General features: G+C 39.0%; 2 protein-coding genes across 2 annotated transcripts; both read left to right on the forward strand.

Moving 5' to 3' along the window:
• The first annotated feature begins 230 nt into the window (after positions 1–230).
• On the forward strand, positions 231–11346 carry LOC5572666 (sepiapterin reductase). Its single transcript, XM_021845147.1, has 4 exons — positions 231–344; positions 449–665; positions 6062–6394; positions 10396–11346. The coding sequence occupies exon 4, from the start codon at positions 10400–10402 to the stop codon at positions 11201–11203; it is 804 nt and encodes a 267-aa protein (XP_021700839.1). The 5' UTR covers positions 231–344; positions 449–665; positions 6062–6394; positions 10396–10399; the 3' UTR covers positions 11204–11346.
• On the forward strand, positions 491–6378 carry LOC5572665. The gene is made up of 2 exons (XM_001654114.2): positions 491–665; positions 6062–6378. Exons 1-2 carry the CDS (start codon positions 491–493, stop codon positions 6376–6378), a joined length of 492 nt encoding a protein of 163 aa, XP_001654164.2.
• Positions 11347–13298: the final 1952 nt, after the last annotated feature.

The following is a 13298-nucleotide window of genomic DNA, read 5'->3' on the forward strand; positions in this document are numbered from 1 at the left end:
AGCAGTGATGTTAAAAACAGAGAGAGCCGAATTGCGTCAAAAGAAGTTCGTGTTCTACTTCTATTTTTAACGTAGAATCAGAATATGTAAAAAAAATCACTTGATGCCAATCGAATTAATACTGCATTTTCCCTTTCGGTGAGTTTCTTTTCGACGAGTGTTCGCCGCCCCACCCGCATTCATTTGGCACAACTCTGTTGGTTCACGCGCGCAAGACTTTTCAAACGCAACTGCTAACGCTAGCTTTCGGGACTGTCAAAACAAAATTTTCATTACAAATTTTTAGTGAAAGTTGATACGCGTAAAATAAACTTTTCTTATCTTTTATATTGCCTAAAACAAAGGTAAGTTCAATTTATTTTAGATCAACATGCAGCTCTGAACACTCTTTTACTGTATTTGCTTTAAACTTAATGCATTTCTTGTGTTTTTGTGATCTAAATCGTAGAAGCAGTAGCCATTTGAAGATCGGTGGCTGCAGCAGAACGTCATGAATTTGGCGGATCCATGGAGCACTGGCAGTAGCGATTCCATCAACAGTAATCCCCACTCAACGTCCCTTCAGTTTGAAGACAACTTTGAACCACCCGGAGTGTGCAGCAGTGAAAACCAACAGCCGAGGGAAGGACGTCTTCCGGATTCCGACAGCTATCTGGCGGTGTTAGGTAACTGATGAGTTTTGAGAGGGGATACGGGTAGATCTCTTTAACTGATGACTAATCAGTCGACGAGTAAAGGGTTTAGTGCTATCAACAACTTGAAACCTTGAGTTATGGCCTCTAGACCAGGGGTTCCCAACGTACGGCCCGCAGCTTTATTTTGTGCTTCCCGCTAAGATTTCAGGGCTGGTAGCGAATCATTGTTTAGTGACTTAGTCACTATTTTCGACCTAGTCACTACAAGAACATTATTTTTTATGTATGTATCGTAATTTAAACTCACCATTAGCAGGGTTGCCACATTAAAATCTATATTTTAAATTATAATTATTTCTGTATCCTGGAGCAAAATATCCATATTTTAACGATCAACGCTCCGTCATCGTCACTGTGTTTCGGTTGGAGAAAGAATACAGTGAACACATTTTCCTGTAAATTTTCTTGACTTTGAACGAAAAAACTGCTTTTGAAAATTCCTAAATCAATGACGGATCCTGTCCCCTTAAATCTGTATTCCTAAATGTTGAGATAGAAATGAGAAATACATAAGAAATTCAAGGAAACCCCAGTACATAGCGTGTAACTATATTGTCACATCTCAATCATGCATTCGGCTTGGATAGTTCTTGAAAATTTTCATTTTTATATGAATTTCAGGAGTAATACCTGTAAACTGTACTTCAGAATAAACTTTCAGAAGAATTTCTGAAGCTTTTACCCGTTTCTTGAAGAACCTGTGGAATGGTCGCGTAATTCTCTCTGGAGGTTTCTCTAGAACCTATACAGGGTGTCTACTACATGGAAAAAATATCAGTGAATTTTATTCAACCTGGAAAAATTTTGAATTCTCAGGGAATTTTGGCCACCATCTGGAAAATTATTTTGAATCAGATAAATATGATCCTGATCTCAGATTCCAAGAAATGCTTCAGAAATTCTAGTAATTTCTTCAGAGATTTCTTCTGGAACACTCTCAAAAACTTTGCCATGAATGTACTAGTGATTTTTCAAGGGTTGTTTAGAGGAAATACTTCAGAAAGTGTCGAGAAAATCTTGAAGCACTCCAGTACTACTACCTACAGTACTTTTTCCAGAGATTACCCTAAAAAATCCTATCGATTATTCCAGGATTTCCTCAAGTTTTCCATAATTTTTTCACAGATTTTTACAGTATTTTTAAGGATGTTTCCCACAGATTCTACAAGAGTACATTTATTCCAGAGTTTTTGAAAAAAATGTTTCGTCTTTTTTTCCAAGATAGAATTTTTGTGGATATGAATAAGGACTGGAGGACTGGCAACACTGAAAATCATCGACAGTGACTTAATTGGAGTGCAAATTATTACAGTAAATTGTGATCGAAATCAGATTAGTAAAATCGTACTATTGCGATTTGCTTGAAGGCGAAGCTGTTGTGCTGGGGTCCACGATATAGTTTGGCTGAAAAACATAAGTACCGACGTTATTCTGGTAATGATAGATTTGCAGTACAACTCACGATCTGCATTATACATTATCACTCAATACGTTCTGCGATCTATTGAAGTAGTGGTTGGTGCTGACGGTCACTCTGGAGTGGTATTACACACTGATACCTACTGTCCTATCATTGTTTGCGATTGGCTCAACACATTTGCGATTTGTTTTGATCGGTCGTGTTAAGTGGTAAGTACCACTGATCTGTTCGGTTGAATGATGTATGAAGATGAAAGCGATATCATTTGTTATGTCTGCGAAAAATCAGAGGTCAATTCGTTACTAACAATTGAGTGTGCCAATTGTAGCAAATGTGCTCACTTCAGGTGTAAAAAGCTGTTTGGGAAAGCCGTCGCTAAAGCTAGGAAGAAACCGTACTTATGTTCAGTCGAATGTGCAAAAATCCATGCCTGCACTGATGAAAAATCTCCGGCATTAATTTCCGAAATACGTTTGCTTGGACACGCTATTAGCGAGTCGCAGAAAGAAGCAGTTATGGTCAGGAAGGCTCTCGAGCTGACACGGATGCAGTTAGATACTCTCGTCAAAACAAGCAAAGGCATTGAGGATTCGCAACAGTTCCTATCAAATCAGTTTGATGGTCTGAGGGCAAAATTTATCGAGTTTCGTGAAGAGATCGACGTGATGAAGGAAGAGAATAATAAAGCCAGAGAGGAGTTCAGAGATCTGCATCAAAAATATCATGCACTGCTTTCGTCCGTAGACTCGATGGAATCTAAACTGCGTAGCGTGAGTCAGGCTGCTGTTGCCAACAAAGTTGTCATTCTCGGTTTGCCGCTCACCGATGATGAGGACCTAAAAGCAGTCGTCTGTGATGTTGGCACCGCAGTAGGGATCGAGCTGTCTCCATCAGTCATCGAAAACGTGCAACGAATTTTCAGTAAACGAAATCAAAATTCATCGGTACCCATATTGGTGTCCTTCTCTAATCATGCAACTAAGAAAAAACTGTTTGAGTGCAAACGCAGATATGGAGCATTACTTGCATCCACTGTATCGAGGAAGTTCGAGGGATCAGCTGACCGCGTAATTATTCGTGATGAGATGACAATTGAAGCCCGAAATCTCTTCTGGGAAGCGAAAAATATGCAAGCAGCTCTCAATATGAAATACATCTGGCCCGGTCGTGATGGCAAAGTGTTACTGAGGCGTTGTGATGGCGGCAAAGTTCATGAAGTTGGTAGCAAACTGCAGTTGCTCAAATTGTCCGAACAGCTGTCACAGGATATTGCAACGGTTGAATAGCCCTCTGGTCTGTCCTGATCACAGAAATTTACGTCGTTATACAGCAATAAGGTTATCTCTGAATATCAATGGATAATTTTTATTACGATAATCTGTATTGTTTGAATAAAAACTCTCAATACATAAACCGGCCATTTAGTTTTAAGATTCTTCAGCTAAATATAAGAGGAATGAACAGGTTAGATAAATTCGATGCTGTAAAAGAGTTTCTTTCACTCTACTCTGGACAGATAGACATAGTAGTGATTGGTGAAACATGGGTCAAAGCCGAACGCAAATCGTTATTTCAAATAGAGGGTTTCAAAAGCATTTTCTCATGTCGCGAGAATACGGTGGGTGGCGGACTCGCAGTCTTCGTTAAATCCAAATTCGAGTTTGAGCAAGTAACGTGTATGCACGATGAAGGTTTGCACCATATTCATGTACGTTTAAAGATACAGGAGTCCGATTTCAATGTGCATGCTGTTTACAGACCACCATGTTTTGATCTAGCACGTTTTTATAGTAGAATGGAGTCAGTATGCTCGATACACCGAAAATCCGCATCGAGTGTGGTTGTTGGGGATATGAACATTCCAGTAAACCTTGTACATCGATGAGTAGTAAGCGAGTATCAAGATCTTCTCAGCTGCTATAACTTTGCAGTTACCAATACGTATTCCACCAGGCCGGCTAGTAACAATATTCTCGACCACGTCATCTGCTCAGAAAATCTGCAAAGAAACGTTACCAATGAAACCGTTTGCACGGATATCAGCGATCACTGTTTCATTTTGTCTACGTTGCATCTTAAGAGGCCTATCAGAACGATTAATTTGGAGAAAACTGTTGTTAATTACACCAAATTGAACAATGCATTTCAAGCTGCCATGCAAAATATGCCTCAGAGTAATGCGAATGTTAAACTTTTGTACGTGCTAAACACATTTCAATCGCTCAGAGAAAAATTTTCCACGGTGGTGAAAGTACAAGCAAAAATCAAAGGGAGTTGTCCATGGATGACTTTTGAGCTGTGGAAATTGATATGTATAAAAGACAAAGTCCTGAAGAGCTGTCGGAAACGTCCCAACGATACAGGCTTGCAGGAATTACTCGCTCACGTCTCCAGAAAGGTTCAATATGCGAAGTTATGGGCTAAGAAAAACTATTACAGCAATTTGTTTCTCGCATCGTCTCCAAAAAACACCTGGGAAAATATTAACGAACTCATAGGTCGTCGAAAGGATAGTGACAACGTTGTCAAATTGATGGTAGACGGACAGATAACAAGTTGTGGAGCAACCGTTGCCGACAAGTTCAACCAGTTTTTCAGCACCATCGGACCCCAGCTGGCTTCGACAATGAATTCAAGCAATGAAATCAATAAATTCAATACGCTACGGCTCAACAACAGTACTGTATTCCTACGTCCAGCCACAGAACGTGAAGTTTTACTAAAAATAAACGCCCTTGACAGCAAAAAGTGCAGTGGACCGGATGGAATTTCAGCAACTTTCATTAAAGTTCACCATGAATTCTTTGCAACCCTATTGACCGAAGTGTCAATGTTTACCAGGGAGATCAACCTCAAGAGCTCTCTGGTGTGGGGGAGAGTGGAGGGCGCAAAAAAAAAAAAATCGTTTGAAATATTGTATCAAATGATTTTTTTCATTTATTATTCATATCCATAACAATTCTTTTGAAAATTCAACTGCGATTACTCTTATGTATTGCTCCGAAAATTCCTTCAGGCATTCGATGAAATCTATTGAACAATTTTCGAAGAATTGTTCAATAATCTCGACCTGAAATTCCTAATTAAGTTCCTCCAGATATTTATCTCGGCATTACTCCAGCATTTCAACAACATATTAGAGCAATTATTACAGTCATCGCTCGAATAGTACATTTGCTGTCCAAATTTCTATAAGGAATGTCTACAAAAAAGTTTGTAGAACATTATTCAGATATTCAAATGTTGTTTTTTTCCGGTTATCTTAGAAATTTATCATGAAAATCATAAGAAGTATTTCATGGAGAATCCAGGAGACATACTTAGAGCTCAGAAAAAAGTAACAGTCATCTGATACCAAAGTATCACGAAGTCTCAGTCATTAACGTGAAAAACAACGTTATCGCTAACGTTAAATCAACGCCACGCGCTCACGTTATCGTTAATCAACGGTACAGAAAAATCAACGAAAGTTTTGTTGATCGGTACAATCAACGTTAACGATTTAACGAAACGGCGTTAATCATTGATTGACGTTAACAACCCTGGTACCTACTATTTTTCATGAAAATTACTCTAGAAAACTCCTGTGGGACGAGAAAAAATAGTCCAGGATGGATTACCATGTGACTGATCCGTAAGATAATTACGTAAGACAATTTTCGGTGTTTTTCACCCCCTCCCTGTATGAAAATTAAAAATAAAATGTGTGGCGCGTAAGAAATCTCATAAAAAATGTAACCAAGTCTCTGAAAAGGAACCTACTATTAGCCGTGAGATGACGAATCTGCCGAATGAAGGGTTCAATACTACATATCAACAACGAAACATTGAATAGGTCATTGCATTATCAAGCATTACCCAGAAAAATGTTTGGGAACCTCTCTAATCTGGACAATAGATGTGACCCGAACAATAACCTTTCAAAATCTTATCTTGTGTATTGCAGAGCGTCGATTGAAGCGAATCAGATCGAATCCTACCGTGCTTCAGCAGTTGGCCGAGAGACGCGAGGCGTGTATGCAGCATCTGCTGAACGATAACAGCAGCGCACGTAGAAATTCCGACCTTGAGCTGGACGAACCGGTCAACAATCACGAACTGTTGCGCTTCATTAGGCCCGAACAAGCGCTGTCCGTTGCGGAACTCGTGCACCTGATCAAGTACGATCACCTCGAGCAGGAGCCGACGACACATCAGGAGCAAGAACCAGACTCCGGTAAAGAGGGGGAAGAGAGCGGAACGGAGAGCTCAACCAGTCGCTAGTAATTACCGGTCAGAGGTAGGTTTGGGATGCGAGGTGCAGGTGATAATGATATAATTACTGAGCGTGACTCGATAAGTTTAGCATCTCATCGTCACTCTTGCAATGCTAGAATGATAGAGCATATGTGAGGAATTTATTTGATTAAAACCGTACTGTGATGAATGTAGGTACTTCCCATACTCGCATATCTGTCCGATGTGTATTTTCGTTGAAATTTTGAATTTATTTTTAGAGACTTGGTAACAACTCTAATGCTAGTCTTAAAAAAGTCTCCATTTTTAATGTAAGGTCTCTGCAGTGCCACAGCCCTGGGCTTGGGATTATATTTTCCAGGGAGCGATGAATTTTGATAATTGATCGCTGTTGTTAGTAGTTTTGATTAGATGTTGGGTGAATTTCAAAGCAATGGCAAACTTTTTATTACAAAATTTAGATTTTATCTTCTGACCTAAAATTCTGGTTAAACTACTGTACTATGCAGTTGGGCTGCACTAGGCTATCACTCATCAAAATTACTTTCACTTCGGGAAAATATAATTTCAAACTGGCGAGAAGATTACGAACTGAGGGTGGGTTAGGAGCACAATTAGACCCTTGAATGTGCAATGTGGGGTAGTAATTGGGAATGCCATTGACGGTTTGTAATCTTCTACGAGGTTTTCGAAAACCAACAGGGCGCGTGCACCGGGTTGCGGATAGGAGCAAAGGGAGATCAATAGCATCTACCTAAAATAATAGAACAAAAAGCCGTTCGATGATTAGGTAATGTTTAGCGATCTTCTATGGTGTTCTAGTACTATAAAATTCTTCACTCACTGGGAATTTTGGCCTTGATAATAACAATAGTGATAAAAACATAAAATAATACCTAATACTTGATAAGTACAATGTAGCTTCAATATAGTAATAAATGAAATAAAATCAATTTTCTATACTTGACAAGGTTTTGAAGACAATCAATGAGTGAAAGAACTACCTATTAGAAAAGCCACATCAGCTAAGGCTATACATATACAAATGTTGGTCATAGGGTCATGGCGAGCATTCGGTATGTACGTCTATGATTGATTCTTATCTAATAGGGGCACTAGAAGACCACGCGGACAATTTCGAAACAAATTATTTTTATACATCGGTCTTACGATCCGAAAGGCTCAGCTATGCTGCAAAGTCATTTTAAAAGCTATTCATTACTACTGTTTAATTGTTTATAATTCTAACAAAACTACATAATTAACTCATTACTAATCACTGTTTCTATATTCTCTTTTTCTCTCCTTCTTATCTGTTGCATGATTATGAGCATCACTAATATAACGCATGAGCATGCACAATAAGAATAATTTCAGGATTGAAAGCAGTACATGGATACCTGGATAGAATAGCTTCGAAAAGGGCGCTCAAAATATAATATTTCTGATCAGGGAAGTATTATTATTAAGGGTATGTATGTTTTTTCCATTATTAACACTTAGATCACACAAACAAATGAACTAATAATATCAAATATTTTTAAAATATTTTTATTTGAATCAGTATCGTCAATCAGTGCAAAAACAGATAAAGTTTGTAAAGTTATCACCATCGATTGAATTGCGCTCTGTATAGTAATGTTCAATCAGTATCAAAATCTCCTAAAGCGTCGCATTGTGCCATCAGCAGCCCTCATATTGTTATTATTTTGTTGTTTATAAAATTTCTGGAAAGCGATCAGCATATTCTTTCTTACTTGTACAATGGCCGATCTATTTGGAATTTTAATAAGTCAAATCTAACTTCAAAACTCAAATTTAATTGCTCTCAGCACATTTACATTTTGCAGCATTAATCGCATTACTGTGTCAAGTCTTCTCCATTCCCTATACCCTACCCCAACCCTTCTTATCCTTTCCGATGGTGTTCAAGTGGTCCGCATAGACTATTACGGCCATTACCTATCCCTTCCCCCGGCTTTGGACTGACTTGCGCTCTCATTGCCCCACCAAACGCTGCAAAATGAAAATGAAAATGAAAGGTCTCTGCAGTGCCACAGCGTGCGATTGTCCCCAGCATTCAAGGGGCGCCAAATGGCAATATCTACTATAGATGACCTGAATTTGCCAGCCCCTTTTTTTCAAACCAATTCAGCTTCTCTTCAAAATGTGAACGATTAATCAATACATTGTTTTTCTTTTTAATTCATAGTTGCTTCAGGAAAACTGACGGGGTTGGTGGTCTGATGGCTACCGCTTCTGCTTCATATGCAGAAGGTCATGGGTTCAATCCCAGGCCCGTCCCTTTCCTCGTATTTTGTAGTTGTATATCTCTCACTTGCTTCTATCTTCCATTCTAAATATATCACACTCAAACTATTCGTTCATAGCAAACGCTAGAACATGATGTCCGTCTCATGTTTCCCTAACGCTTCCTACTTCCACGTGCACGCCTTTCTTACGCCTGATACATAGGCAGTCTGCTAACCACAAAAGCAAACCTCTCTGCCATGCCTTTCCCCCAATCCATACACTCCCGCATGAACTGACGTGGATGCAGTGGAATATACGGTCTACGTGGGAGTCAGTTCAATGCATCATCAATTCCTCCCCCTTCCCCTCATTGGTCTGCATTCTGACGTGGCAGGTGCCATTGTTGCCTAAAAATAGAAGATCACCAGCACTTACACACTGAGGATGCCTGTTAGTCCCAAGCAGTCATTCGGTTGGTTCCTTGTGTAAGTGCAGCTGATCTGGCGATACTGGAGTGCATCCACGGGCGGCCAATCAAGCTCAAGCTCATAGTTGCTTCAGGAAGATCATTGTATAACTTGTTGTATTTTCAGCAGCTTTGGTCTCTTCATAATGGGTAGTTTTCTACAATCCATTGAACTCAAAATTTGCAACAATATTTTTAGCTTATTTAAGAAAAAAATGTCAAAAATGCGTAAGATCCCCTAATACAGGACTAGTAGCAGGTCTCTTGTTTGAAACATGGTTACTATTTAAAATCAAAGTCTATGAATGAATAGTTGGGCGAAGATTGAAGCCAAATTTACCTATTGAACTGGCTCTCCTATCGAGTAGGCCAGCAAAACAGATAGTGGCTATTTTCAAAGACGAATAAGAACAACCATTCAAAGAAGTCTCTTCGAACTCTCTGCAAATAGACTGTGTTTAAAGCGAGTCTCTTGTCTGTAAGTCGCTATTTTTATGGTTTTCATGTTTTAAGTTTTAATTTAAGTCTTTATGTTAACCAAAGTGGTAGACATTTTTTCTTTTATCTCTGCATGCAGTGGATTCTGTTGCAAAAATCTAGAGGTTCCAAAAAAACTTCCGAGACAATTATGCCTATTCTTCATGAATTACTTCCCATATACCTCTACAAGATCGTACAGGAATTCTTCTAGTGAATTCTCCTGAGATTTTCTTTGGCATACTTTGGGATGCCTAAAATTTCTCCAGAATAAGCTTTGGGAAGTTTTTGAGAACTCCAACGCTACTACCTCCATTTCCTCAAGAATAATTCTACAAATTTTCCCAAAATCTATCCCAGGATTTTTTTTTTCACTAGTTTTTCCATGCATTTCTTCAGTTGTTACTTTAGGAAATATCGAAAAAAAACTTTCAGAATTTCTTTTAAGAAAATCTGAAGTGGTTTCAAGAGTTATTGAAGACATTCGTTTAGAGGTTAAATCACTCAAGGGATTATACAGCAAATCAAAATTTATTTATTTACAAAGATGATCTAATTTATTTTTCAGGCTCAAGTCTGGCCATCGGGCATAACGGAGCCGAATCCATTTGATTTTTTTTTACATAATCACATTTGCTTCTTAATCCATCGCAACACCGTTGACCACTGACTCATCTTGAAGTAAAGTAACTATCATTAACCGCTAGAAGCTAATTATCATTTTTCACTTAAAATCACGTTACACACTAATAGCCTTCGATGAGGCGTGACACAGTCAACAGTTCGGTTGGCTTAGATTAGCGATTCCCAGCTGCGATTAACAATCATAATCCCACTTGTGTTCACAGCAGAATGGCGTCTCCATCCTCCACTAAGATTGACCTGGACCAGGTCTCGTACCTACTGATCACCGGCGCCTCTCGGGGAATTGGCCAACGCATGGCGATCGAAACGGCCAGGAAGGTCAAACCCGGATCGATAGTAGTGCTGCTGGCTCGTTCCGCTTCCGGTCTGGAATCGACCAAGGCGGAAATTTTGGAGGTCAATCCCCGGATCACTGTGATCACAAGTTCGGTAGACCTGGCCAACGCGTCCAAACAGCTTCTGGAGGACATCATCGAAAAATCTCTGGCCAAGACACCGACCAACAACTTTGGTCTTGCAGCGGTTATTCATAACGTGGGCACGATTGGCAACGTAGCCCGGAAGGCAATCGATATGAGTGACCGCCAAGAATGGGAAGAATATTTTGCTACGAACGTGTTCACGGTCGGTGTTCTGAATAGCTGCTTCCTGCATAAGTTCAAGGAGTGTGCCAAGAAGTTGGTTGTGAATGTGACCTCGAAGGCTTGTTTGCTTCCGTTCAACAGTATGGGATTCTACTGCGCTGGGAAAGCCGCTCGTGAAATGTACTTCAGAGTGCTGGCTGCTGAAGAGCCCGACCTTGTCGTTCTGAACTATTCGCCGGGCCCGGTAGATACGGATATGACCGTTGACATCCAAGATCGTTCTAACGACGAAGGCATCCGTAGCTACTTCAAAGGCCTTCGCGACGATAGCACGATTCTCACCACTCAACAAACCACGGAAAAGTTTCTGAGCATTTTGGAGGCGGGCCAATTCAAATCTGGGGACCATGTTGATTACTACGATTAATCTTTCAAATCATTCCACTTGTATACTGTTATTGCTTATTATATGTTCTGGTTTATAAAACTATCCTTATACTCAATGCTGATATTGTATGAATAAATGTGCATTATAAAGTAAAAATAGGGTGCCGGTGCCATTAGTGGACTACCTAAGCTATAAAAAATCATAACAAAATAAATAAAAGTCTTAACAGAGATATTTTTACTTCAATAGAAACCTTTCAACCTCTACTATATGGGAAAAATATAAAAAGAGTGATAAAACTAATATTTTAACATAAAATCGCTTGAGCCACTATTGGTACACGTGTTCTAGTAGTTGCGCTAGTGCTCCAGTAGTAGACGTTCGGGAATGATACAAGGAATTTCAAACAAAATGGTAAATTTTTGCATAGATTTAACATTTTTTCCTCGGAACAGCAATTAATATCTTTCGAATGAAGCATAAAGATCATCTCTAGGGCTTTTCTTCATTTTTATTCATCCATTTTAAAAACTGCTTCCATCCGTTGATCCACTACTGGAACACGACGGCTACTACTGGTGCAAGGGAGCAAATTTTTTGCATAAACCTAATTATTTATATGACTTTTTGATATAATAAAAAGCTGAAATTTTGCAAATCGACTAAACTAGAGACGATCTATCCACCAAAAATAGCACATGTCGTTTTTATCGAAAAATGTTCGTTTTATTCCATAGTCCAATCTACTGGTACATTACAACCATTGGTACCGGCACCCTAGATAACTTCGGGTTTTCTTTCCACTTTCTGTCTCGTTTCAGATTCCTCAAAGCTATCCGAAAACCCTGTGACATCCCTTAAGATAAGACCTTCGCCATGAATTCGGCTTTCGGTAGAACTTTCCTCTTTCTCACTGATCTGGCGTGGAAAAGCCGAATCACGCTTCCGGTGCTGATAACGGCCGGTTTCATGATAATGAACTTCCGTTGGGAGGTGGAAATCAACATCCACACCGAGCGGATAGCCATCCAGGGGATGGACGATGGTCGAGGAGGAGGAGGTGGTGGTGGAAGGGCAGGTGGAGTCGCGGCCATCGATTACAGCTTGGAAGAGTCGTGGGAATCGACCGATGACAGTGACGAGGACGACGATGAAGACGAGGAAGATGAAACCGATTATGAAGACAGTGATGACGATGAACTGTACGACGACGATGTAGTGACTAATGACGAAATTTTTAGGTTTGATTTGTAGAATTAATATCTCCTTCTATGCTAGTATGTTACTTCAATATTATTTATTACAATAAACATTTGTTTATGAGCACAAGATTTAGGACAAGGACTTTATTCATATAGGTACACACCCGTGAAAAAGTTTGGGTTCACCCCATGAAAAACATACACAAGTGTCTGTTCATATACTGTGATTACAAGTCTAATTGGAACTCTCTATGGCGCATTCGAAAAACAATGAGTAAGTCTTACTTCGTAGGTGTTTCAAATACCTATCCAGCTTTTAATCATATTCATGTTAAGCATGGAAACAGATGAAGTGCGAAGCAACCAAAACGTTAGTTCGTCTCTTGTACATCTGTTTACACAAATATATTTGTTTGGTGGAATATTGGCTCTTCAATAGGACGAAAAATGACTTGTTCAACTCATTAGTAAAACAATCTTTACAAGTCGACAGAGATTCTTTGGGAAAGTTTAATAAGTGTTGATTCTACTATTATTCATTCCAATGAAAAATGTTGAACATTGACTTAAATTTGGATCTAAATAGCATCTTCTCAGCTATCTGTAGAGCATTTTTTTCAGTTGTCACCATTATTCAAATATGTATGTTCATTTGTGACTCTGGACTGTTAGTTAGGTAACCAGTTTCATGTAATTATTGTTAAATTATTATTTATACTTCGATTATCATTAAAAATGTTATGATTAGTAACTATTTCCGTTATCAATATCGTCGCAGATGATGATCACTACATTTAGAAAATTTAAATTATGATCTTTTTAATCCAATGTGATTCAAACTTTACCCTCGTTGATCCATGTCGCCTACATGTCTTAGATTTGACTTGAAAAACATTTGACACATTTGAAAATAACATAAAAAAGACATAATA

This window comes from Aedes aegypti, chromosome 2, assembly GCF_002204515.2.
Source record: "Aedes aegypti strain LVP_AGWG chromosome 2, AaegL5.0 Primary Assembly, whole genome shotgun sequence".
Taxonomy (NCBI): Eukaryota; Metazoa; Arthropoda; class Insecta; order Diptera; family Culicidae; genus Aedes; species Aedes aegypti.